This window comes from Oreochromis aureus, linkage group 1 (assembly GCF_013358895.1).
Source record: "Oreochromis aureus strain Israel breed Guangdong linkage group 1, ZZ_aureus, whole genome shotgun sequence".
Classification (NCBI taxonomy): Eukaryota; Metazoa; Chordata; class Actinopteri; order Cichliformes; family Cichlidae; genus Oreochromis; species Oreochromis aureus.
Genome location: NC_052942.1, coordinates 8,020,754 through 8,046,447, shown reverse-complemented (window position 1 = coordinate 8,046,447; position 25,694 = coordinate 8,020,754). Strand labels below are relative to the sequence as shown.

At 40.4% G+C, this 25,694-nt stretch overlaps 1 protein-coding gene across 4 annotated transcripts in view; it reads right to left on the bottom strand.

Moving 5' to 3' along the window:
• Nucleotides 1–25,694, bottom strand: part of LOC116313494 (C-myc promoter-binding protein-like) — a 182,559-nt gene that overhangs the window by 57,320 nt on the left and 99,545 nt on the right. For 2 of the 4 annotated variants that reach the window (XM_039602407.1, XM_039602313.1), the window contains exons 6-18: nucleotides 21,508–21,794; nucleotides 20,998–21,064; nucleotides 20,708–20,766; nucleotides 18,691–18,835; nucleotides 15,662–15,837; nucleotides 15,140–15,240; nucleotides 14,173–14,388; nucleotides 10,254–10,399; nucleotides 9,971–10,009; nucleotides 5,888–6,021; nucleotides 3,605–3,737; nucleotides 2,957–3,163; nucleotides 2,362–2,490 (exon numbers count right to left, since the gene is read on the bottom strand). In XM_039602407.1, the coding sequence (XP_039458341.1) occupies nucleotides 2,362–2,490; nucleotides 2,957–3,163; nucleotides 3,605–3,737; nucleotides 5,888–6,021; nucleotides 9,971–10,009; nucleotides 10,254–10,399; nucleotides 14,173–14,388; nucleotides 15,140–15,240; nucleotides 15,662–15,837; nucleotides 18,691–18,835; nucleotides 20,708–20,766; nucleotides 20,998–21,064; nucleotides 21,508–21,794 (1,839 nt within the window). The remainder of the gene's footprint in view (nucleotides 1–2,361; nucleotides 2,491–2,956; nucleotides 3,164–3,604; nucleotides 3,738–5,887; nucleotides 6,022–9,970; nucleotides 10,010–10,253; nucleotides 10,400–14,172; nucleotides 14,389–15,139; nucleotides 15,241–15,661; nucleotides 15,838–18,690; nucleotides 18,836–20,707; nucleotides 20,767–20,997; nucleotides 21,065–21,507; nucleotides 21,795–25,694) is intronic. The other 2 variants (XM_039602445.1, XM_039602363.1) reach the window with 2 other exon arrangements.

Here is a 25,694-nt window from a genome sequence, read left to right as displayed (position 1 = left end):
ACTGCCCCCTCCACGAGTAAATAAACACTATATACATAAAAAGTGTTAACAGGGTAATTTAAAGGTGTTGATAGGTGGATATTTTTAGCCTTTGGCACCCCAGGATAGCTGTTCTTTTCATGTCAAGATGACTTTCTTTTTCTCCTGACTGATGCTTCATATTTAATGGACAGAGAAATCATGACAGCACGAACTATCCACTGAGGAGAAATCTAGTAATCTTCACTTAAAGAACTTTATTTATTTTCATTTTCAGATCACAGAAAAGTCCCCGTTGAGTGACTGACTTTGAAGCAGGGGTGAAGGAACCCCAGGGGATACTTTTGACACACTAGAAACTTAATTATGGGGTACCTGGAAAGAACAGCACTACATGCAGTAGAAATGAATAAATGAATGAAAATGAGTAAAACAGAAAAGTTCACATATGATTGATGTGTTATTTTTAATTATTATTAGGCAAGTTATTATTAGGTCAAATAAGCTGGAAGTAGTCCAGAAGTGGTTAGTGAAAGTACTTTATAAAACATTGTACAAGTAAAGGTAATGTGAACATTGCTTAAAAACTGAACGAAGCTGATATACGAAGCTTACATGTGAATGTACAGATCAAACCAAAATTAGGGTAAATACTGACAGTTGAACTGGCTGAGAACAATATCCCATTTTACATAATTAAAAGATAAATGAGATTTAGTTTTAAATGAGATTGACTGACTTCTTACTCTGATATCACAGTCTGACTATGAACCCAGTCCAGCCTCGTGTAGTGCAAAGACAGATCCATATGAAAGAGCACTGATGACAGAGAACAGTTGGTTTGGTTTGTCTAACCCACCGAGGCCAAAACTCTGCAAACATTAAAACCTGTTCAGTTTGCTGCTGTGATGTCAAAGCTCTTCTCACTGATCATGCAGTGTCCTGTAATGTCACGTTTATGCTGAATGAAAATCTTTTATTGATTCTTTGACATGTGACGCAGGCACAGATCATTGCATGCTCCCCTGCCCTGGGCAACTTCAAGTATTTAATTTATTTAAATTAAATGTATTTATTTTTTTTATTTTCAGTTTAGTTTTCTATAGCTATGGATCAGCTTGGGTTCAGCTGTTTTTTTACTTTTTTATATGGAACAACTACATGAATTTAATTGGGAATGAAGGGCAGAGTTAATATTTAAGCATTCTTATGCAGATTTCTCATTCCCATACTTGGACTTCAAACACCTAAACAAGCATAAAAGAGGAAGAAGACCCACCTGTAACTGTGAACACAAAGCTTGTGCAGTACTCTGCCACCTCCTGCCTCCAGGCCATCTATTTCTAAGGGAAAATATGATCCTCTCAGGTGTCAAAACACTACCCTTAGTAACCTTTACTGCAACCTTGCCTCTTGACAGTCTGCTCCCACATCAGCCAATTTACTTTTATGCTCCCTGGTTCGGCAGACCAGGGGCAGGTTACATGGATAACAGGGACGCGGTTCATCCTGACACCTGGGGATGATCGCACACCGTGTCACACAACCTTGGGGGTAAGCTGCAAATGTCAGCGATTTTTTTCTTTTATCCGAACCTGAGTGTCTGTGAAGCCATTGCTACGATGAAGTGTCTCTGCTTTGTGAGTGCCACCCAGAGACAGATGATTTTTACTGACTGTGCAATGAGCACGGCAGTGTGATTATCTGAAAGCAATTATTCATGCAGCTGCTTGTGAATCGTGAATAAACAATCAACAAGGTTGCAATCAGTATGCCTTATTATATATCATCCAAATTCCTAAGCTATGTTTATCCAGAAGATCAAATTTGAGAAACTGCATTCAATTTGGGGCTTCAGAGGTCATTCAGAGGTCATTTCATCCCTGCATCTTAATCTTTGCTTTTATTCATTCCTTCAGTCATATTAAATATGACATTTACTAAAACAAATACTTTTTTTTTTCATAATGTGGCTGGTAACCTGATTGATTTCTACAGTAACCAATTCTCCAGACTTTTATTACTCTGCCTCAGTCTGCACATTTATCCATCACCGCTGACAAAAAACAAGTCTCTTATTGGACAGTCACTCTATAAATTGCCAATTGGCTGTCACTGGTGTGTCCATGCACTAGTTAAAGTTGCAGTAAAATCAGCATGTACGAACAAAAAAGATGCCAAGCTCAGGGGAGCAGGGAGGAGGACAGCAACAGTGTTTGCATGTCCCAGCATTCACGTGGATCCGTTAGACAATGCAGAGCAGTTGATATCAGTGAGAGTCATAGCCTATCAATACTTAAAACATCAAAGTGTAAGTTTGTTGGTAGATTAATTTCACACAAGTTCTACCTTCATTATCATCAGCAGAAACATACACTGTACCTTGTTATAGTAACCATACGTTATGGCGTTGGGGTGGACTCCAGCCTTCTTCATCTCAAAGAGGACCCTCACTGCCAGGACAGGCTGCCCATACTGTCCACACAGCTGCATCAGCACCCGGTAGCAGACCTGCATGTGCATAAAGGATTGTTTGGGCAGAAATACTACAGACTGAAAAACAGACTGTGCAAGTATGTTTGGACATCTTGAATCAAAAGACTGTAAATAAAAGCTGCCACTGTTGCCACTGGATGTGATGAGTGAGGAGTGGACGACTGTGTAACTGAGGCTGGCAACTTTGTAATCACACAATCGAGCATTCAAGGATTTATTGTATCTTGTTTTATACTAATGAGTACCATCACATACAAAATTAACTTCATGCTGTATTCCACATGACCTAAAACTAGCAAGTGAATCTATAAACTCATCAGAAAAGTGTTGACTTTTCTTTCCTTCCTGGCAGTTAGAGAAAATACATGTTTACGGCACTTCTGTACTGGCTTCACTTTTTAGATCTGGAGGCTTTGTCAATGTTTCATACACAGTCTATGATCAACAGTTAGCAGGTAATTTGGGGCAGCAGCTGATGTACCTCATCAGGGGGCTGTAGCTTCTTCGCCTGCATCTTCCTGAGGACGTCGTAGGCTGTGCGAAGCGCTCGCACCTTGGAGTGGCACACCTTCACGTATGCTGGCAGGCAGATGAACCACAGACCGTAGCAGTGACGCAGCAGGCACTTAGACCACAGCTGAGGGATGGATGAGTACTTTTTAGCAATCTTCTGGGCTGATTTGATCTCCTGTGGATGAAAAATAGAAGCAGAAATGATGCATAATTCGGTCTCCGGGACATGTCGAATTCACACAGGAGATAATGGCAAATGAAAATTACCTATGCTACTGTCTCTCCTATTACCCCAGAGAACCATATCAGTTTCCTTGCAGCTTTTACAACAAGACAAAAACTTCTACTTGCATCCTTTTTAAATGTGTGGATTGCTTGAAGCTGTTCAGTACTGTGTGCTCAAGTATCAACTTTAAATACTGACTCCATAAAAGGAAATGTTTTTTGATGGTCTTACTTGCTATCAGCCTTGTAAAATTTTGGAGTTTCTTGGAGCATGTTTGGACATTTAGGTAAAGCAGCATGTATTTTTTTAAAAGCATAAATAAATCAGTATGAAAATCCAAATAAACCCATAAATTGCAGTGTTACAAAGACATGTTTCTGTTGCGCTGACCTGCTTGGTGCGTCTAAACATGGGGGCAGGGCTGGTGGGACAGCTGTGCCTGGCAGCGAGGCGGGAGGAGGGCGTCCGCAGACCCTCCACGGGGTCAAATAGATCTAAACTCAACACTGGGAAACCATCATACCTAATGAAAAACACACATTCACACATTAGTGAAAGAGGGCACACCGTTATTTACATGCATATAAAGTGGGTTGCCATCCATCAGGCTGGAGCCTATCCCAGCTGTCACGGAAAGAAGTGGGGTACAAGCTGGACAGGTTTGCAGACTGTTGTGGGGCTAAGGGGGTTTCCAAATCCTAAAGTGAATTTCAGATACAGTTGTTGATTTAATCTCATGAGGACTCAACCAGCTATGCAAGAAAATAAACACCCTGTGGGGAATGGTTGCTTCCAAGGTTAGAGTGACATCAATATAAAACCATTTTTGTAATTGCCTACAAAGAGAGATAATAAAAAATGTGGAAAACTGCTGGTCATTATGGATTATGATGGCAGCACAATTTAAGTGATTCTGAAAAAAATCATAAATTATTCAGAATGAGGTATAACTGCAGAATACAAATATTCAGCTCCACACGGTCCAGCAGCAGAGTTCAGTCTTGGTCTTCACTAAGACAGCTCAACTCCTGCTGGTCCTCAATCAGCTATTGAAGAGAAAGAACTAACCAAATTTAAACTTAATCTATTATTCAGATGCTTCCCTGCTGTTAGCTGTGAGAATTTCCAGTTCATCTCAAGGAAGGGCGTCTAGTAGGAGGATTGTACTCAGCAGCATATTTGTACGTTTTTCCAAATTTAAAACAAATATTACTCGTCAGTCGTGCACAACATTCCACTTTGTTATTCAAAAATGTCACGCGAACAAAAACATGCAGACATCACAGAATGAAACTAGAATAAGATACTATCTACACCATGTGCTGAATTATTAGGCAAGTTGAGGATTAATTTTACTATGGAACAAATCCAGTCCTCTCAGTCAAGGCAAATTGTTAATAAACCAAAAACTGGAATGTTTAACAAAGGAAATGTTACACATTCCTGTCTTACTTGTTTATTTTCATTTTGTATAGAAAAGATAACACATTTCATTAGCAAAGATAACATAGGCAGTCAGCCTGTGGAATAACGATGACTGCCATCAGCCTTTCATCCATAATCTGTCAATTTTTTGTGCAGCAGCAGCCACAACCTGCCAAATGCTTAAAGAGGTATACTGTCTTCCCTGTCTGTAAATCTTAAGCTTCAGAGGGGCCAACAAGGAAGAGGGTTGTGTCATTATTATCATCTTTGAGACCTTTACTGGGTAGCCAAGCGCTGGAGTACTTGAGTACATATGATGGTGCATTGTCCTGCATGAAAACCATAGTCTTCTTGAATGCTGCTGACTTTTTTCTGTACAACTGCTTGAAGAAAGTATCCTCTAGGCAGTAGGTTTGGGAGTTTATTTTAAGTTCATCTTCAATGGTGCAACTAGCTCATCCTTGATAATAGCAGCCCAAACCAGTGCACCTCCTCCACTTTGACTCTAAATAGTACCCTTTAACCATTCATGATCGAGTCATGATCCCATCTATCTGGTCCATCAAGAGTCACTCTTATTTCATCTGTCCATAAAACCTTTGAAAACTGTGTCTTCAGATACTTCTTTGCCCAATCTTGACATTTCCAACTTGTGTGTCTTGTTCAGTGGTGATCGTGTTTCAGCCTTCCTTACCTCGGTCATGTCCTTGAGCAATGAACATCTCGTAATTCTGGACACTCCAGGTAGATTGCAGTTCTGGAGTACAGTGGTACTAGAGGATAATGGCTTCCTGGTAGCATCATGTTTAATCCTTCTCAAGTCTCTTCCAGTTATTTTGCATCTTTTATTCTCCACCCGAACTTGTTGAGCATTTGCAACGAAACGTATTAATATTCAGTGATCAAGCCTCAACAGATTAGGTATTTAAAGAGTCCTTCTGAAAGATTTTTTTGTTGTTGTTGTCTGTTAAGTCCCTTTTTTGGTCCATTTTGACTGAGGTAAAGAAGTTGCCAAATAATAGTGCACAACTTCATTCAAAGTGTTCAACACTCTTGCCCACACTCTCATTACACAAACATATCACCTGAGAATGCTTAAATCCAACAAGCATAACATTTTATGGAACTTGGAGCTGGCAATAATAAAAATAAGAAATAATGATGAGGCCAAAGCTCATTTTGCTCACAGTGTATACACCTATTCCTCCATTGGAAATGAAACTGTACTTCCATAAGTACAGTTTGTACCTGTAGCATAGTGGATGCTCCTCTCCCTCGGGCAGAGGAGGCAGCTCTGGAGGCGTGATGAAGACTGTGTGCTCACTACGCTGGGATTCATCAATCTCTATCAGCCGGGTCTCCTCCGGCCTGTCGCTGTCCACCTGCAGAAAAGAACGGACAAATATGAAGGAATGTGTCCAGGTCGTGAGACTGTGACCTGTCATCTATCACACCCGAAGGCAGTATGAAGCACCCCATCTGGCAGGTCGGAAATTCCATATAGATCTTGATGTTATGGCCTATAATAAGTGTTAGCAAACATATCTTTGCCCAGTATTATTCCAAAACAGCTGATCCTGTTGGCAGGATTGTTACAGAATGAGTGTCAGAGCTGAGGAACGATGACAAAGAGTGACCTAGATTTCCCTCCTTCCCTTTCCTTGCTTTTTTAAAGGATTTTTTTAATAGTCACATTTCATTAGCATTAATGGCAGAACACAATATGACATCTGAGTGGAAAGTATCATCAGAATTGTTGTTATAATCATTACAACATACCAGAAGGGACTCAAAAATAACTATAATTACTGTTAGTAGTTTAAATGCCTCATTTCATGACATTCAATGTCATTTTAGCCCATTAAGAAGCTGCTCTTCAACTGAGTTGAGAGTCTAAGGATAGAGGTTGTAATGTAAAGTACGGATTTTGAAGCCTTGGGAACATTTTTTTCTGTCTTAATATAACAAGGATATAAAAATAAAACTGATTTAATGCGAATCTCTCACAACGGTTTGTCCCATTGTCAGTCTGTATGGCTCAGATACATAGCAAGGAGACTACACTCAGCATTGGTGTTATGTTATTGTAAGGCTGAGTTTCCAAGACCATATCTACAACCATATCTCTCCATCGAGATGATAAAAGGTTATAGGTGCCCACTGATGGGGAAAAAAGGTGTTCTGACTTTTATTAATGAGGCCAGAAACAAATCTATGTTGGCAAATGAAACAACAGCATAACGGTCCTCATTTATCATTTTCATCAGTGACATTTGGAGTTAGTGCGAAGATTTTACTACAGCCATGCTGGTGGGGCAGACAGATAAGACTAAGTGAATCTTAAATCAGAGGGTCTGAGCTTTATGGTGGATTTAAAACACCCACTGTCACAGAGGGAAGCATCGTAAATTGAGAAGTGCTTAATGATAGGCTTTGGCGCTACAGGCAATGATTTTCTTCAAGCTTGTAAGAAGGGAGGTGAAGCACTTGCTTTAAGTTCATAATTTAGTCTAGTTATTCAGATGGTAATTAAAGTTTGATAACAACCTCAGTCAAAGCAGTGGAGTGTGGGGGTGTCTGTTCCTTAGTGCTGTCTAAAGAAGGCTTTCATTATTCCTCTTTTGTCCATTAAAGAACATCAGAGGTCAGCATGAATTTTTGCGTTGCTTCTATGGGCACATTTTAAAACACAGGAGTAAAAGCAGGAGCTGTCAGTTTTTCAAGGGTTTCTACGAACCCCCTTAGATAAGGTGTAGATGGGAGAGTTTGGTAAGAGTATAGCGACAAACCCAGTGGAGAGGATTTTTAGGAATTTATATTGCTTTGTACAATAGCATTGCTACTAGCGTTAGCCATTTTGCTAACCATGATTATACAAGTCAGACCATCAGTGTTCCCTGCCAAGCAGCTATCCAAACACATCACCACCCAGAAAGCAGAACTTATACTTATCCAATTCACATCCAAATTATACATCTAACTCTGTGAAAAGCCAAGAAGTGTATTTTCCCAAAATGTCAAACAACTTCCTTTAAATAAACACTCTGTGACTTTGATGTGGCACCATGCTCCCAAGAGGTTCTTTCCGTCCATAGTTTGGATATTTTGATATTCTGCTGTGAACTGTGTCCAGCTATAAAACAACACATTTAGGTGGAAGGAAATCGGGGTATCATAAAAACTACTAGGAGTACGTATTTGCAGACACACTCCACATTCAAAAAGTAACATTAGTTTTTACCAAAACCCTGAGCAGTTTCAAATTCACTGAGAGCTCTCTAATTAGGGCATATGGACAAATGTTGCAATGTGATGAATAGATGAGAAATTTAGAAAAAAATGATTTATTATAAAATCAACCTCTACATCAGTAGCGCTTCTTTAATAACGTGTGGATATCTGTACCTTTTAAAGAGTTACTGTTACCGAGGTCTTAATACTGTATGTTTTTGTATAAAATCCCATCACTCTTTGTTTGATATTATCTTACTTGTATAATTACTACTAGTGTTTTTGTCTTTTGGATTTAATTAGTTTTGCTGCTACAGCAAGCGTCTTGCCCTCAGGGATGTGTAGACTTTAACCTTATCTTCGTGTATGGGACTCCTGTGTGTGGGCTGAGAGATGCACTGTGTTTTGTCTCCTAGAGAGTAGATAACGTCATCCACATTGCCACAGTGCAGAGACAGTTTGAGGGATTTAATCGCTCGTAGAAGTGACACACAGGCTGCATCAGGAAACACAGGCTCCAGTGCAGGTCTGGGAAAACAGGGAGGGGAGGATGTGGATCCTGGCCTCTGTATTCACTTCCATTTTGTCTCAATTACAGCCAGAGCACACACACACACACATACACACACAATGCAAAGATAGCAAAGACTATTTCAAAGTCAGTTACAAATGTCACCTGCAAAAACCAGTGACCCAAAGATGCGACTTGGGAAGCAAGTGGTTTGGTGGACTTTAAAACTGCAAACACACAAAACTGAACGTTCTGCTCTCAAATATGGTCTGATACAGGAACACACTCCATGAGCACATGAGGTCAACCTAGTCAAAGTGCTCCCAATGGAAAAAAGGAGACGGACCGAGAGCCACTCCGAGTCTTCACACTGTCACACAAAAAAATGTGAGCCCAGGGGAAGAGCTTCAAGCTCTGTTAGCGCTTCAGAAATCACTGAAGCGCTAAAAACCCTTACTCACTAGACTCATGAAAAATTGAAGGAAGAAATCTTTGCAGAAAACTGCACACATGGATTTTCCATGATACGGTGCATTCACTATCTCGGGACAAATTGCTGTGGCAGCAAATTTAATGTGGGTGTGGGAGAATATTCATTAAAAATAGAGAATGTGTAAAAAGGCTCTACAGCTTGGATCATAAGGAACTAATTTAAATGACACAAGAATACGTGGGCGGGATAACATGAAAGCTTAAATCATATCTGTACGGCTGGAGGGTTTTCTAAGAGCATTGAGACAAAGCTGTTTCCAATTATGACTCAAAATAATTTGGTTATATTATGAGTATCGTGAAGTAGGTTTGGGCCATATTTCAGTCACAGGGTATGCAGAGGTATTTAGATATCCGGATGCTACGATTTTGAGTACCATCATTACATTGATGGATCTCAATTAGACTGGTATGGAGTTGTTGTATTGAGAGCATGTATTGTAGTGCAGCAGTAGCTACTGATGTATCATTCAAGTGAGCACAGAGAGCTGTTAAAATACAATTCCAAACAGTCAACATATTCTACTTTAACAATACATTGTGAAAGATTTGACTAAAGAAAGTAAAACTTCCAATTTGGACATGCCCCTAGAATTTCCTGATCAGTTTAAATTAAAACTTGTACCATCAACTAGTCAAAAAGTAAAAACTATCCAGAGTGCGGCTAATGTTAGCAGAGCTAGCACCAATAGCCGCCTTTCTTTGGAAAGACAGGAAAGTGAACATGATGTTGCACAATAAGCTGTAATACCATTTAGAACTGCTACAGAGCCAAATGTTATCTACTGCAGGTTTTAAAAAAAATCCTATTTCTGATGACAGTGAAGGCAGCAAAGGTTAATTGTCTGTCTGCTAATTCCTCACATCCATTGCTACAATTACTTCTATCTATGCTTTTAGGGGTTCTGTTCATTTGCTAGTTGTTTTTTCTGTTTTTTTTACACACCATCATCACACACCATGAACCCTGTTGAAATATCAGGAAGTAATAAGAGTATGAAAAAGTAAAGACCACCCAAGCTTACCATACTCCATGCACAATTCCTCTATCTGGAAACAAAATGTCTCAGGATAGGTGAGAATAAAAATAGACTTACCTTGCCTCCTTTATCTGCACCCCGCTCTGAATTGTAAAGCTGCTCACAAGTGGAGGCAGAAAGGAAAAGAGAAAGGGAAACTCAAGAAGGTTTGGTTGAAGACAAGTGAAGTGACACAGAGAAGAGGGAAATCTGCTAACACTACTGTAAGTGGAACACAGTGGGGGTCCACCGAGAAAAGAAATTCCAGAAGAGAAAAGGGTTTTTTTTCCCCTCCACTGCATCAAAATAAATATGCATGCATGTGATACAGCATTCTCTTGTATAAAATAAAAAAGCTCACTTTATCCACACAGTCGTCAAAGAAGGCCAGGCTGGCGTCTTTGTCGCTGACAAAGGAGCACTCTTCGATAAAGCGGATGAACATCTGGGTCTTCGTCATTAGGGAGTAGAATTTCTGGTGAGAGCGGTCGCGGCTCTTCAAGAACCCTGAGGGGAGAAACATAGATAAGTTAGCCATTAAACATGGTAGTAACCTTACTCTGCTGAGATCTAACATGTCAGTGTAATAACTGAAAGACGATTTGAGATTACAGTGGGTTTACCTTTATAGAAGAACTCACTCTAACTTCTGAAAAATGGTGAGCAGTCACGAGAATAATTTAAAGACTTCTTCAAAAGGTGTGCGAGTGTATGGTTAAAGAATCCATTATTCTAGAACAAGCTGTATATATACTGTATCCATTTGACTTGGTTTGGATAATGCAAGCCACAATGTTGTTAGTGTAATGGCCAATACGAGATGTGCAACAACGTGGTGAAAAACTTCCATAATAGATGCTGAAAGCTTCTAATAAGTCACTGAGTAATAAGTCACTGCTGTTATGAGACTCAGAATAGGATGGATGGTTTCTGGCTCACAGTACGGATGTGGAAGCCAAACACTTCCTGCAGTTGATAAATATTTTAATCATGACACCGGCCACTTGCAATTTGGGCCAATTCAGGTCAGTTTCAGGGTAGCCTCACGATACCATTTTCTATGTCCTTCACTACATTTTAAAACATTGGGAGTGCCCAGAGGGGCTTAAAGATTAGTCCACATACCAATTACTTAAAAAAAGACACAACAACAAAATCTTTAATGCATTTCACACTTTTGTTTTGCTTTGTGCTGTCACTGAAATGCACTTTGCATCTGACAATCTGAGGGCCAAATAATTATGTTTATTTAATTCACATTTCTTCCAGTGACCTTAAAAATACAGTCCAGTTATTTTTTAGCTGAGTCATGACTTCAAAACAACAATAGGGTAGACCCAAAAAAGCTGATTCTTTTCATCTGGACGTAGCGTTTTCAGTTGGAGAAATGTTTCGTCATTCATCCGAGTGACTTTTTCATACACATACAGTTGCATAATGACTGAAACTAGGCCCACTGGCGAACAGTGGGCTGTGAGGTCAGTTGTCATGACCTTTGATCAACAGCCACTGATCATTGATCAGTTTTGAAGGGATTTCCTAACCTTGATGATTAAACAAGCATTAAGAAAACAATAGGTAGTATCGTCAAAAATAATAAAATAATTATGAGATTTCTATGAAATAAAGCGCCACATACTAAATGTCTAAATGCCCCTTTGTCTGTAGCAGAAAAACTTCCGACCAGTAAGTATGCTGAAATAAAATCAACAAGCAGCCTACAAGGCTTTAGTGCTCTCTGGTTAAGAATTACGTTAGGCCCATAGAGAACAAAAGGAGGTTGAAAGGTCTCAAAGTCAGCAGGAAAAAAGCAAGGATTAAAGTTTCCTTCCATCTCTCTCTCATTGATGCTCATCAGAGAAAGACAAATACTTTAGAATAACTCTAAAACCGAGTGCCATCAGCACACTGAGCTTGGTGATACCATTTTAAAGAAAATGGATTGACTAGCAGGTGGTGCTTGTATATGTGTTCATCTGTTATTTAGAAAATAACCTGAACTGAAGCAAAAGTTTGCTTTTTTTTAATTTACCATCTGCTTTGCAAGTTTGAAAAATCAGAGTAAAAAGGAACACAGCTGCAGCGTGTGTGTAAAAATGTCATAGACACAGATGTTGAATTCATATCATCATATTAACATACTTAGTAATATTTTTATTGTTGTGGATATTAGGTAAAAAGTGGTCAAGAGTTCAAATGTGATGTACGAGCTGTTACATATTTCTTTGAGTTATTATGTAATATACTGCAGCTTTTCCTGTTTGCTATAAGGACGCAGCCTTGGCTCCAGCTATTCTCCAGTGGAGCAGGCGTATCACCCCAACTCACTTCAACTGTGATGCAAAGCAACTTTCATGGGCTCTGGTCCACAGACAGATGACAACCCTCTGGAGCTCAGCAGCTGCAGTGTTAACTGACTAACCTTCAGTTTGCAAGCAGCCTCGACCCTTCAACCCGAGCATCTCCTCAAAGCCCAGCCTTCCTGCCCAAACAGCTTCTCTGTGTATTTACTCGGAGGTGGAAATGGACACTTACGAAAGCTCATGTATTAAACAACGCCATCTGTGCTTGAGGCAGGCCAGCTGTCGAGAAGAAGGTGTTACAGATGATGTGGTCTTAGCTTAAATATTCAGAAAGTCATTAGCACTAATCATGCATTGTGACTGTACAACTAGGACTGGATAATGATGAAAAAGTAGAGCAAAGTTAACTTTTCATGATGGCTGACATTCTGCGCACCACACTGGATGTTAACAGCCTCAGCTCTGTTGGTCAATTGTCAAGTCAGTTCCCTAGAGCTCTTAGTTCTAAGAAGGCTCTTGTTGGTTGGTCTAGATTCTCAAATTAAAATGACTCAGTAAGTCACCACTAACTCATTAAATATCCTTGAGATTAGCCAATAGCCATGCTAATAAAATCAATGGGGAAGGCATTGAGAAATACACAATAAATCTTCTTCCCCACAACCTCCAAAAAAATCTGACAAAATTAATAGATAAAATAATCTGTCAGGATATGTCACACAATTTTCAGATTTTTTCCAGAAAGAAACTAAAATAATAGTATCAGCATTATTTCCTCCAAGAGCTCAGGCTGGCTTCTGTTTCAAATCGTCAACATTATGGACGTCAGCTGTCAGGAGACAGGTAACACAGCAAGTGTATAAATCCATCTGTAAAATGTGGTTAGTGCACTGTTGTCAGAGTGATTGGCTCACAATGTGTAACACGCAACAAACTTCAACTAGTTCCAATTAGGGAATTTGGGTGGAAAAGTCTAATTAGATTCTTTATTACTCCACATATTACTAACAAATTTCAGGGGCATCAGCAACAATGTTGGAGACAGTGTGGTCACTTAAACTCCAATCACTCTCATATCTTCTGGACATGTACACAATTGACACCATTTTGGGACAGTATATTCAAGTTAATGGATGACATCATGGCTTATGCCATCCCTAAGGAACCCAAGACCTTCCTACTGGGTCTGCTACCCAGAGATTTGATACCAAAAAAGGACAGATGCATTTTTGATTGAGAGACTGACTTTCTTTCTACAACTCAAAGGACATCTTTTTCCACAACATTGGACTAAATGGCATAAATACAAGCAAAGGCTTGAAGACTGTTATTTAATCCAGTCTATACCTCTTTATTTGTAAGATGTTTGAAAGGTGCCCCAATTTGTTCCATTTATATTTTTGATATATTTTTGTTACATTTTTGTTACTATGGAAAATTGGAAATAGAAAGTTTAAAAAAATGTGGTGAGTGCAGAAAAGTACCATAAGAATTTGATTCACCATCCAATACCATCTAAAAAGGGTTTAATTAACAGTGGCTTCATTTTTCAGTATGACAATGATTCCAAATATACTGCCAACGCAGTAAAAGAAACACAGTCATGGATTGGCCTCTCCAGAGTAGGACCTTAATATTTAGGCAGTGTGGGATAATCTTGAATGTCCTTCAAAAAGCTTGGAGAAGTATTCCTGAAGACTACTTAAAGAAATTATGACAAAGCTGCCCGAAAGAGTTCAGGCTATGTTAAAGAATGAAGGTGGTCATACCAAATATTCACTTTCAAGCTGATTAGAATTAAAGAAACTCTGTTTTGCTCAGTTCTGTACCTCTGAGACTTTTCATGTTTCTGTGTGAGGAATATGAAGAAGCCAGTGGGGTGTGGACACCAGCTAATTTATTCAGTCTGTTTCCTCTGCACATGGAGAGCTGTCGAGAGTTCAAGCTACATGTGGACACTGACATTATTCCTGATACCTTGCAAGTCAAAGAGCGAGCTAGCGTCTGTGGCTTTCTCTGAAGGCGCTTGAGTGATGGGGCGCAAGAAGGAGCGGTAGCCCTTCAGAATTGCTGCCATGAAGCGCAGAAAGGCTTCCTGGATCTCTAGCTCCAGTGTGTGGAGACTCTTCCCACAGCTCAGCTCTGACGAATCGCTCATGCTCAGCTCCAGCAGCCCATCTGCTCGGTACTGACCTGAAGCAGGAGGAAAATACATTTTAGGAGCTGACAGTACATATCAGGATCTTTAGGCTAATGTCAACATAAAGGGTAAATCATAACTTTCAGCTGAGCCAGCTGCATAATTTGCATTTTGATGAAGTGGTTCTGATCAAAGTACATGTGTTGAAAGGTTTGTGCACAGCTGAAGTATTCCAGTAAGTAATCCTAATGTGAATGAGGATTAGTATTATGTAATTACATTTTTTTAAATCCTTAGTTGATATCCTTATTTAGAGACCTCCAACAGGGTTAAATGTCTCAACTACAACCTCTGGCATGCATATCAATATTCAGCACTTGTGGCAGTGACTGGCAAGATTTTCAACTTCACTGAATCAGAAAATTAAATTATTCAGTTTCCTACAGCTCAAGAAGCAGTAGGTTTCATGTTCACTCAGTGGGTATGCTTCCTCAAATGCAAAAAGGTGATAACAATACAGTGAGCCCAACACCAGGGCAGACGGATAATTATACTTTGATGGGATTATTGCTGGCTTTCAGATTTGAATGGAGAGCTGGACAAAGGAAAGTGAATGGAGAGCAAATTGTAAAGGCAACACAATCAATGACTACAGATGATAAAAATAGAAGAGCGTGCAATGTGGAGACCTTAGACCCTAATTATAAAGTGAGCTTTACCATACATACATCCAGAAATGAACTAAATAAACGTTAACACTGGATGCAGTTTTACAATAATTTGCCCCACCGCTTCAGCACTCACCATCAACAAGCTGCTGGTAGAGATTATTCAGCACATTCATTAGGTTTTTACAAGCTTTCTTTGGCAGGATCTTCCATGTGAGGGCTCGCTTATCTTCATGGCTAGAAAAGCAGAAACATACACTGAGGCCAACATCAACATGAGCAGTGGTTAGGCCAAGAGGGATTTCAGACCACCCCAACGTTGTCTGGCTGGTAATAAGGCCAAAAATGATGCGAACCATTACCGACCTTGCCTGGCACGCTAGAAAATTGCATTCTCGTCATATTAAAACAAGTCTGACACTACAAAAATAACCATTTCCACCCAATCTCTGGCCTGATGTCTAAAGTTAGAACTAATGAGCCAGCAGCTATGCTGTCTGAAAAATAGAGGGACCAAAGGATGTTGAGCTTATAGCTTAGTAGTTTCTGTATGGATCGCTGTATAGAACAATGAACACGGTGAAGATTAAGCTCAGCAAAATTCACTTTCTTACCTAAATACCTACAGCTGTGGGAAGGTTTTAGGGATTGTGCTTACTGGAAGATGGTGTTTGTGTCCAGGTCCACGCAACTGACATCCGGAGGGGGATCATAAAGATCAAAGTAGCGAGAGTCCACGCCTACAATGAACGGACAGGGGGCACTCAACACATCAGCCAACGCCAGGGGGCACAGAGGAATATACGGGCAGGGCCAGTGGAATGGAAAAATCATCTGAGGAGGGTGAAAAAGAGCACAAGAGCAGAAAAATCAGACAGATCTCCTTCAGTGAATTTCCAGTTACCACAGGACTAAGCTGTAGTGCACGTGGTCAGATTCACAGTACAGCTGAGCCATGTATAGGATTAAAACAAAATGTGAACACCATCTGCAGTGTTAAGAAAATGTTTGTGACCCCCCCCCCCTTCTCTATCTCCTTTGACCTCCTCGTCCAGGTGTAACAACAGAATTACACTTTGGCCGACTTCAATACTGAGAACACATTCAACTCCAAGACGTCGGTGGATACAGGACATTCCACATTTCTTTTGGATTAAGGTCCAGACTTTGGCTTCATCATTCTAAAGCATCATGTTTAACTGTTCTTTGGTACTTGTATGCTTTGGATCATTGGCTCTCCTCATTACCCACAGATGTCCTGAAAATTTCATTTGTGTGCTGGTATAATTCTTAATTTTTTCCATCAATGATGACAAGTATTTCTATGACACCACCACAATGTTTCACAGATGGAATAAGGCTCCCATCCAGGAATGCTGATTATTCCTTTCTCCAAACATAATGCTTCTCATTTGAAATAAAAACAATCTATTCTCCATCCATAAAAACACTGGTTCAACAGCTTTCTGGCTTGTCCTGACTTGTCCATGTTCTAAAGAGAAGTTGTGTTCTCCTTGCATCCTTTTACTTCAAACTGCTGTTGTTTGTTATTATCTCGTTGGGGGAAACATGGAGTTAACTTCAACATGACATTTTCCTTGAGTGATTTCTGTTGGTCGACCCCTACTATGGAAAGTAAGTATAGGTGGTTCTATGTCATGTTTAGCATCACAAACTTTTAATGTCAAGGTCAGGCTTGGATAAATCCACACTCTTAAAAATCAGTCATCCTATTGACTGAAAACACCTCTATCTAATTTCACCTTCAAATTTACTGCTCATCTTAGCAGTTCACTTTTCCTATCACAGAAAAGTCAGTGACCAACTATATATTTCTATGACTGGATTTGATGGTTTTCTTTTTTACCTACAACAATGTTTTATTGTACAGGGTGGGCCATTTATGTGGATACACCGTAATAAAATGGGAATGGTTGGTGATATTAAAGTCCTGTTTGTGGCACATTAGTATATGTGAGGGGGCAAACTCCTCAAGACGGGTGGTGACCATGGTGGCCATTTAGAAGTCGGCCATCTTGGATACAACTTTTGTTTTTTCAATAGGAAGAGGGCCATGTGACACATCAAACTTATTGGTAATGTCACAAGAAAAACAATGGTGTGCTTGGTTTCAATGTAACTTTATTCTTTCATGAGTTATTTACAAGTTTCTCTTTGTTCACAGCCATTGACATGTCGAAGAGGTTAACACGTGAGGAGCGAATAGAAATTCTGTTGATATCTGGTGAACGCAGTAACTGGGTCATTGCAGCAGATTTCAATGCAAGACACCCTACGAGACCACCCATCTCCCATGCTACAGTTAGCAAACTGCTTGCTAAGTTTCGTGAAACTGGTTCAGTGTTGGATTTGCCAAAATGTGGACGCAAGAAAACTGTCACTAATGAAGAAACATCAGTGGCTGTCCTAGCTTCATTCAGCAAGAGCCCACAGCGTAGCACTCGCCGCATGTCACTGGAGAGTGGCATTAGTCGAACATCCCTTCGGCGGATATTAGCTACTCACAAATGGCACCCTTACAAACTCCAGCTACTGCAGCATCTCAACGAGGATGACCCAGATCGGCGCACAGAATTTGCAGAATGGGCAAAACAAAAATTGGAACAGGACCCTCAGTTCACGAGAAGATTTTGTTCAGTGATGAGGCAAACTTTTATGTGAATGGTGAAGTTAACAAACAAAACCACCGCTATTGGTCTGACACACCCACATTGGATAGATCCCTCCTAGACTGTTGGAACAACAAAAGTGATGGTTTGGTGTGGTATATGGGGTACAACGATAGTGGGTCCATTCTTCATCAATGGAAACCTCAAGGCCACTGGATATTTGAAATTGCTATATGATGATGTGTTTCCCTCTTTGTGCACTGAAGCTGGCACGTTCCCTGAGTTTTTCCAGCAAGATGGTGCACCACCACATTATGGGTGCCAGGTCCGAGCATTCCTAGATGAACAGTTTCCTGGAAAGTGGAGTGGTCATCGTGGGCCAGCTGAATGGCCCCCAAGGTCTCCCGATCTGACCCCCTTAGACTTTTATCTTTGGGGTCATCTGAAGGCAATTGTCTATGGTGTGAAGATACGAGATGTGCAGCACCTGAAACTACGGATACTGGATGCCTGTGCTGACATTTCTCCTGCGGTGTTGCTATCAGTGTGTGAAGAGTGGGAGAAGAGGGTTGCATTGACAATCCAACACAATGGGCAGCACATTGAACACATTTTATAAGTGGTCAGAAACTTGTAAATAACTCATGAAAGAATAAAGTTACGTTGAAACCAAGCACACCATTGTTTTTCTTGTGACATTACTAATAAGTTTGATGTGTCACATGGCCCTCTTCCTATTGAAAAAACAAAAGTTGTATCCAAGATGGCCGACTTCTAAATGGTCACCATGGTCACCACCCATCTCGAGGAGTTTGCCCCCTCACATATACTAATGTGCCACAAACAGGACTTTAATATCACCAACCATTCCCATTTTATTACGGTGTATCCATATAAATGGCCCACCCTGTATTTATAGAGATATATAGAAAGGGGTTCACAAACTTTTTCTTGCAATTGTAAATGCTGCCATTCATTTAAATTAAGTATAAAACAAGAAGGCAGTGAAACTAAGAGGAGATAAAGCACTCTTTGACAGCTGAATGGAATTACTTACAGACACGAGAGCCTCAGTAACACTGGTCAGTACAGCCGGTCGTAGTGAATGGATCAGGATCTTATGTTCAGTGACAGCAAACACCAGCAAGGTGACAGCGTTCTCTGGCCCAAGGTTGTGGAGCAGTGTGGAAAATCGACCACCACTAAATAAATAAATATATAAATGATTTTCTTTTATATTGTTTCTTTTAAATTCTATTGTATATATTTTTTGAAAGAAAGGCTTTAGGTTTCTCAAAATACTCTAATAGTTATAAGGCGAGCTCAGATCTGATTATATAAACTTGGCACAAAAAGTAAGGGAAATTTGGATTTGGTGGATTATTTCTTTGTTGTAACAACAATTCTTGGAAAAAATGTGGCACCTGGACAAACTTCAAATGTTGATTTTTAAGTAACCTAAGGTAAATACAACAGCAATAAAAATTTTCAAAAGTTAAAGTAATACTCAGCCATGGAAAATTAAGGTAACTGATACCTACAGTACACCTTCAACTACAACAGGGAAGGCCATTAAAGATGTTGAAGTGCTTCTAATGTTCAAAATATTAAAATGACCGTTTCAGTAGAACCATAAAAGTCAAAACATGATCTGGAAGAACAGAAAAAAAATTCAGATATGGCATTTCTGCTCATCAAAAAAACAAAAACACCCATATCACTGCAATGCTGGTGCATCATGCAACTGTGAAGCTTTGATACACAAATGCAGTGTTGCAGTCCAAATATGAAAAGTGTTCAAAAGGAACAGTACCTGCAACCTCATTATAAATGTCTAAAGTATGCAAAGTAACATGTGAATCAGCCAGAGTCATTTTGCAAACAAGTGCAGTGGACAAATGAAGGTCTCACAGAGCTGTCTGGCAACAATTACCATGATTTGTAGAAATAAAGTGAAGTCACGTCTAATTTAACAAAAACTTTAGATTGGAAACATATTTTCGTTTGGAGCTGGTGGGGATTGAGGGGCTAAGGAGAATCTGCATGAATAGACAAAAACAGGTACAAACTAACAAACCCTACCCAAAAGAAAGTAAGAGCATTGGCTATGAACCCACATTTTTTCTAGAAATATTTGTGTGGTCTCAGAATTTTACAGTCTCAGTTTAAACTGAGACATTTCACTATTGCATGAAAAATATTTAATTTTTCATGCAATTTCATTTAATTTGATGGGACCAACATGCCTCAAAAACTTTGAGACAGAGACAATAAAAGGCTGGAAATTTAAGTGGTCATTAAAAAAGCAGCTGTGAGAACATTTTGCAGCTAATGAGTGTCACTGGCAACAGGCCAGGAACACGACTGTATGAAAACAAGAGGATCTCAGGCAGCACTGTGGACATAACAGGGCATGACATTTTTCTGTCATGGAAATCACTGCATGGACTTAAGAACACTTCCAGAAGTCATTGTACAATCCGCAAATGCAGGTTAAAGCTCTATCATGGAAAGAAGAAGCCATATGTGAAGATGATCCAGAAACATAGCTTTCTTCTCTGCACCAAAGCTCATTTAAAATGTAATGAGGCAAAGTGTAAAACTGTTCTGGGGTCAGATTATATCAGTGTGTTCAGTTTGAAAGCCTACATCTCTGATGATGTGGGGGTGCATTAGTACCTCTAGAACTGACACTTGCACATGTGGAAAGTTGCCATCAATGCTGAGAGGTATTTACAGGTGGCAGCTTTTTCAGGGAAGCCTTTGAATATTTCAGCAAGACGGTGCTACTGCATCTATTACATCAGCATAATTTACATGCAGTCCAGACCTTTCACCATTTAAAAACAGCTAGAAGCAAAAAAATCCTGTATCAGACAAAAATGGAATACTACACAGCAGTAAATATGACCCTGTTGCAAATTTTTGGGACATGCTGCTGCAATTTGTTTCTTGCATTTTGTCAGTTTAAAAATTTGATATGTTTTCTAACTGAAGTATTACACACATTTCTTTAGATCTGACACCAAAACTAACATTTAGCACAAAGAAACGTTGAGCGCAGCTGCTCTTACCTGAGCGGTAACGGAGAAGAGACCGGCTGGCTCAGCATCAGGCTATCATGAGGGGAAAGCTAAAGAAAAGCTGGAAAATGAGATAAAACCAACCCACCAAAAAAAGTCTGCACTGAATCATTTAAATGTTCATCCATAATGAAGGACCAAAAGTGGTGCACCCCTGCGGGTGAACTAACACCTTCAGAAATGAACTCATTCTTCAGCAAGATGCAGGTTAAACATTCTAGCCTGCATTAAATACAATAAGCATCACAAAGAACCATTTCACTCTTGCAGTTAAAACATACCTGCACAAGGATGCGAGGCCTCTGAGAGGAAGGGAAGGGAACTTTGTGCATGAAGTGGGAGATGTGCCTGGAATGAAGAAAAATGAGTAGAACATAAGGCCAAATATGCCAGCAGTGGGCAGCAGAATAATCCATCTGTTCAACCAGTAATGAGCAGGAGTGAAATACACAAAGCATGACACTTCTGTTACACATTACCTTACCAGCAGAATTACAAGTATGTATCTGACCAAACACAATTTCTGTTCCCTTTTTTTCTTCCTCCATGTGAGAAAAAATTAAATTTTCTCTTTTTCAAATCTAACATCAGGAAAAATAGGTCCAGGTTCAGACACAATGAAAACTAAACTAATGACATATCTCAGCGTGACACCATGTAGCACACTGCCAAAGAAAAGAGTTATATTTCCACAACCCAAACATCGTAGCTGCTAGAACACTAAATAATTACATGTTAAGCAACCAGAGCATACAATTTTTAAATGAAGAGAGAAAACACAGAGGACTCACTTCTCAATGGGCAGGGCATGAGGGCCTGAGATGGAGTAGCGATAGAGGAATGTGAGGAACTTGCGGAAAGCGTCGAAGAAGGGCCAGTGAGAGAGCAGGCAGATACACTTGTTGGTGTAGACCGAGCACGGGCTGCCGTTTGCGGTGCTGCTGGTGCCAGCGGCCATAGAGCTGGAGGGAGAGGGTTTGTGTGGGTCAGGGTTCTGGAGACCCAGCTGGGAGACCTGCTGATCAGTCAGGCACTCCTGTGGGTAGGGCTCATAGAACTGAATGGCAGCACCGTAAACCTGGTAGAGGAGAAATAAAAACACAGGAAACCAGAAACAGTCTAAATACTTATATAGCTCTGTGATGTGATACTGCCACAGTTGGACACAGTTTAGATTTGCTTTTGAAAAGGATGCAAAAAAAAGATTTTTGTAAATAATAACTGATCTGCCAGTGTTTCTGTGACTGGTTAATAAACTAAAAGAAAAAAAATCATGCCATTTGCAATTTTACATGCCCAACTTCACATCTTAAAATTACTTGCTTTATCTATCTGACAGCCTAAACTCAAAGATTTCATTTACACAATTCAGTCATTGCTCATTGCAAATGTTGCAAATGAAAATCAACTAAAACCCATCAACCTATCAAAATAGTTCCCAACCATTTTATGCTAATCAGCTAATTAGTTCCAATAAGCCAATCATTTTCTTTAGTATCTCCTTCTCTCTCACTCACACACACAGACATACTGGCATAACCCCAAAAAGTTGATTCTCAGCACACTGGCATACCAGCTTAGCCCAGGGGTGGGCAATATCATTTTCAGCATGTGAGATAATGGAATTAAAATGTTCTTACATTAAAAATTTTACTAACATAATAATAATAAAAAAAACCACTTGAATGGTAATATCAACAATTAAATTAGCCCACATCTTGTGCATCCTGTGAGTTGTCTGAGGCAACACCGCACAGGTCACTGATGATACATACAGCATGGGAATTGAGTTAAGCAGCGGTAAAGACCTATTGCAGTGCTTTGCCTCGAGGTTTCTTAGCATAATGTTGACTGTAATGGATTTTCCGCAGTTTATTTTCTTTTTAGAACATCCAGTACCAAAATGAATGAATGCTGGCTCCTGCCCACCAGATTCTACAGCCTTTTCAGGACGCAACGACAATCTAAAATGTCCTTGCTGTCCAGAAACTTTCCAACTCTCAGGGTCTAACATGGTTGTAACTGTGACAGAGGTAAAGCACACCACACACACACCTGACCTGAACTAATTACATTAATAATACAAAAGAGTGGGCAGGTTCTGTGTAGTCCTCTGAAGCATCAGCAGGCACAGAAACAGTCTGTGTGTAGCTGTTTAACTTCTACTGATCATCGAAATGCCAACAGTGGTCCAATCAAACAGCAGTTAGCTGAGCTTTATAAACCTCCTCTGCTTCTTGGAAATATGAGACCTTCCCACTTCATATACAGATCAAAGCTAACGAGCTTATCTGCTGTGCTGCTTGTTTGGGTCCATTTTTCACATTTTCCTCTGAAAGGAACTCAGGTCTTTGTTTGCCATTGAGTGGGTGTGTTTGCTTCTATGTACACACTGTGGTCAAAAATGAAGCCTTTTTTATTAAAAAGCACTGTGTTTCCATTCTATGAATGTCTATGAATGAATTTCCTTCTTCCACCACAAAGTTTATGGTTTCATCCAGAAACAGGAAGCCAACTAGAAATAAAACTGGAGGTTTGACACCTTTTAACTGATGATAAAGTTACAAAAAAAAGTAGCAGAGACTGTGGTTATGGCAATAAATACAGAATATTTAACTTAGGCGTGATTGCTCAGTTATCAATGGAGTCTGCAGACTGCCAGAGTCCAGCTGGGTCTTCCTCTGACCTTGGCTAGTAAATGACAAGGCAGCACCCACACTGTCCTCACCAACCTTCCAAACACACACACACAGAAACTTGACTCAGCAGCAGCAGACCGAGAAGGGTTTGGCACTGCCAGCTGCTGCTGACCCCTAACTGACCTTGTTCAGCAGAGCAAACAAAGCAAACCCTTTGGATGTTATTTGTTTTCAATCGTGATTGTTTTACCACATAATTCACTAATATGTGTCAATATGACACTAACCACAACTGGACGCCTTTCCAAACCCAGAGATCAGCACAGCAGGCCAGAGCTTGTGTTCAGATTTGGAAACCAAGGATGTGCCTGTGTGTCTGTTTGAAACTGGAATTGTGCTCCTCTGCTGATGTGTCAGTGAACCTCTGCCGGGTTTGTTTGCATAAATTTACCCTTTCTTCTTTAATAAAGAATTCAAGATAGAAAAAAGCAAAGTTGGGCAACCATAAAAAGACTGTTTGCCTTTCCTGGACTGCGCTGTGCACATTGAAGAGAATGGCAACCTCAACATTGAAGTTTACCGGAAGGACAACTGTTGTCCTTAGTGTCTTCCCTGGTGAACTTGATCAAGTTCACCAGGAAGACACTAAGGACACAACTGTTTGCCTTTCCTGGACTGCGCTGCCAGCACATTGAAGAGAATGGCAACCTCAACATTGAAGTTTACCGGAAGCCCACACACACGGACCAGTACCTCCTCTTTGACTCCCATCACCCTCTGGAACACAAACTTGGAGTAATTAGGACCCTACACCACCGGGCAGAACTTGTTCCTCTAAGCCTGAAGGAAAAAGAAGGAACACACACATGTAAAGGAAGCACTGAAAACATGTGGTTATCCTAACTGGGCGTTCATAAAGTCAGCAAAAGGCACAGAAAAGAAGATCAGACACCAGCGAGGGAGGATAAGAAAGACAGACGCAACAACGTTGTCATCCCCTATGTAGCGGTGTATCAGAGAAACTCAGGAGAGTTTTCTCCAAGCATGACATCCCAGTGTACTTCAGACCCAGCAACACACTCAGACACAAACTGGTTCACCCGAAAGACAAAACTCCAAAACACAGACTGAACAACGTGGTGTATGCTGTACAGTGCAGTGAGGAATGCCCGGACCTCTACATTGGAGAGACCAAACAGCCACTTCACAAGCGCATGGCACAACATAGAAGAGCCACCTCCACAGGACAAGACTCAGCAGTCCACCTGCATCTTAAGGATAAAGGTCACTCTTTCGAGGATGCCAATGTTCACATATTGGACAGAGAGGACAGATGGTTTGAAAGAGGAGTGAAAGAGGCCATCTATGTCCACTGTGAGCGACCATCTTTGAACAGAGGCGGTGGTTTACGACACCAACTGTCTGCCATCTATAATCCAGTTTTGAGTTCCCTCCCCAGACGCCTTAACGCCCACTCACATCCTGGGCCATCTGACCTCAGGAAATCACATGATAGGGTGGGGCCAGGTTTCACAATGAGCTCACCCGAAACCCTGGCTGATTAGGTCCCACACCCACTTTCACACCTTGGCGCATGTGATTAGAGGATCACCAGGGGGTCCTTTGTCCCTCCTAGGGGGGATACTCCCACTGGGTTTAAATCTGGGACTCTCGGCCATTTGACCTTAGAACTGAAGAAGCTTCTCGGATGAGAGGTGAAACGTCTTCAAGCAACTCAAAGAAGTCCAGACGCTTTTCTTTGCAAACTCCTTTGACTGTACATATTGGTGGATCAAAATAAGTTTATATCACGCACGTGAACAATGTTTACACTGCACAACACTATATTTTAGCCTTTATATAACTGGAATTGAAGTTAATAATGCCTCTGAAAGTGTGATATGATTTATATGGGAAAATGCATGACTGGGATACTAAACATATCGTGTTACTGGTGTGATGTGCATATGTGTGAGAGAGCGGCTCATTAAGAGAAACAGAGTCTGCATTGTTGTGCCCTGGGAAGCAAAAAAAATAGCTCCATAAAAAGACTACAAAAGGAACAACCTTGTCCTTACGGTAGTGTTCAGGCATTTACTCTTCTAGTGAGCTGGTAGACTTTTTTTGGGGGGGGGAAGAGTTGTTTTATTGTTGTATTTTAATTCAAAGTTCCTGCCTTAAAATACAAAGCACTACATATGAGTTTATAAGGTTTTGGCAACATGCCTGACCTATTTTTACTTCTGGCATGCAGCACAATGTGGTTTTCTCGTGCCCTACTACAGTGCATGACTCTGTGGTCGTGTCAGCTGTACAGATGGCAGTTGAAGTCTGTTGAT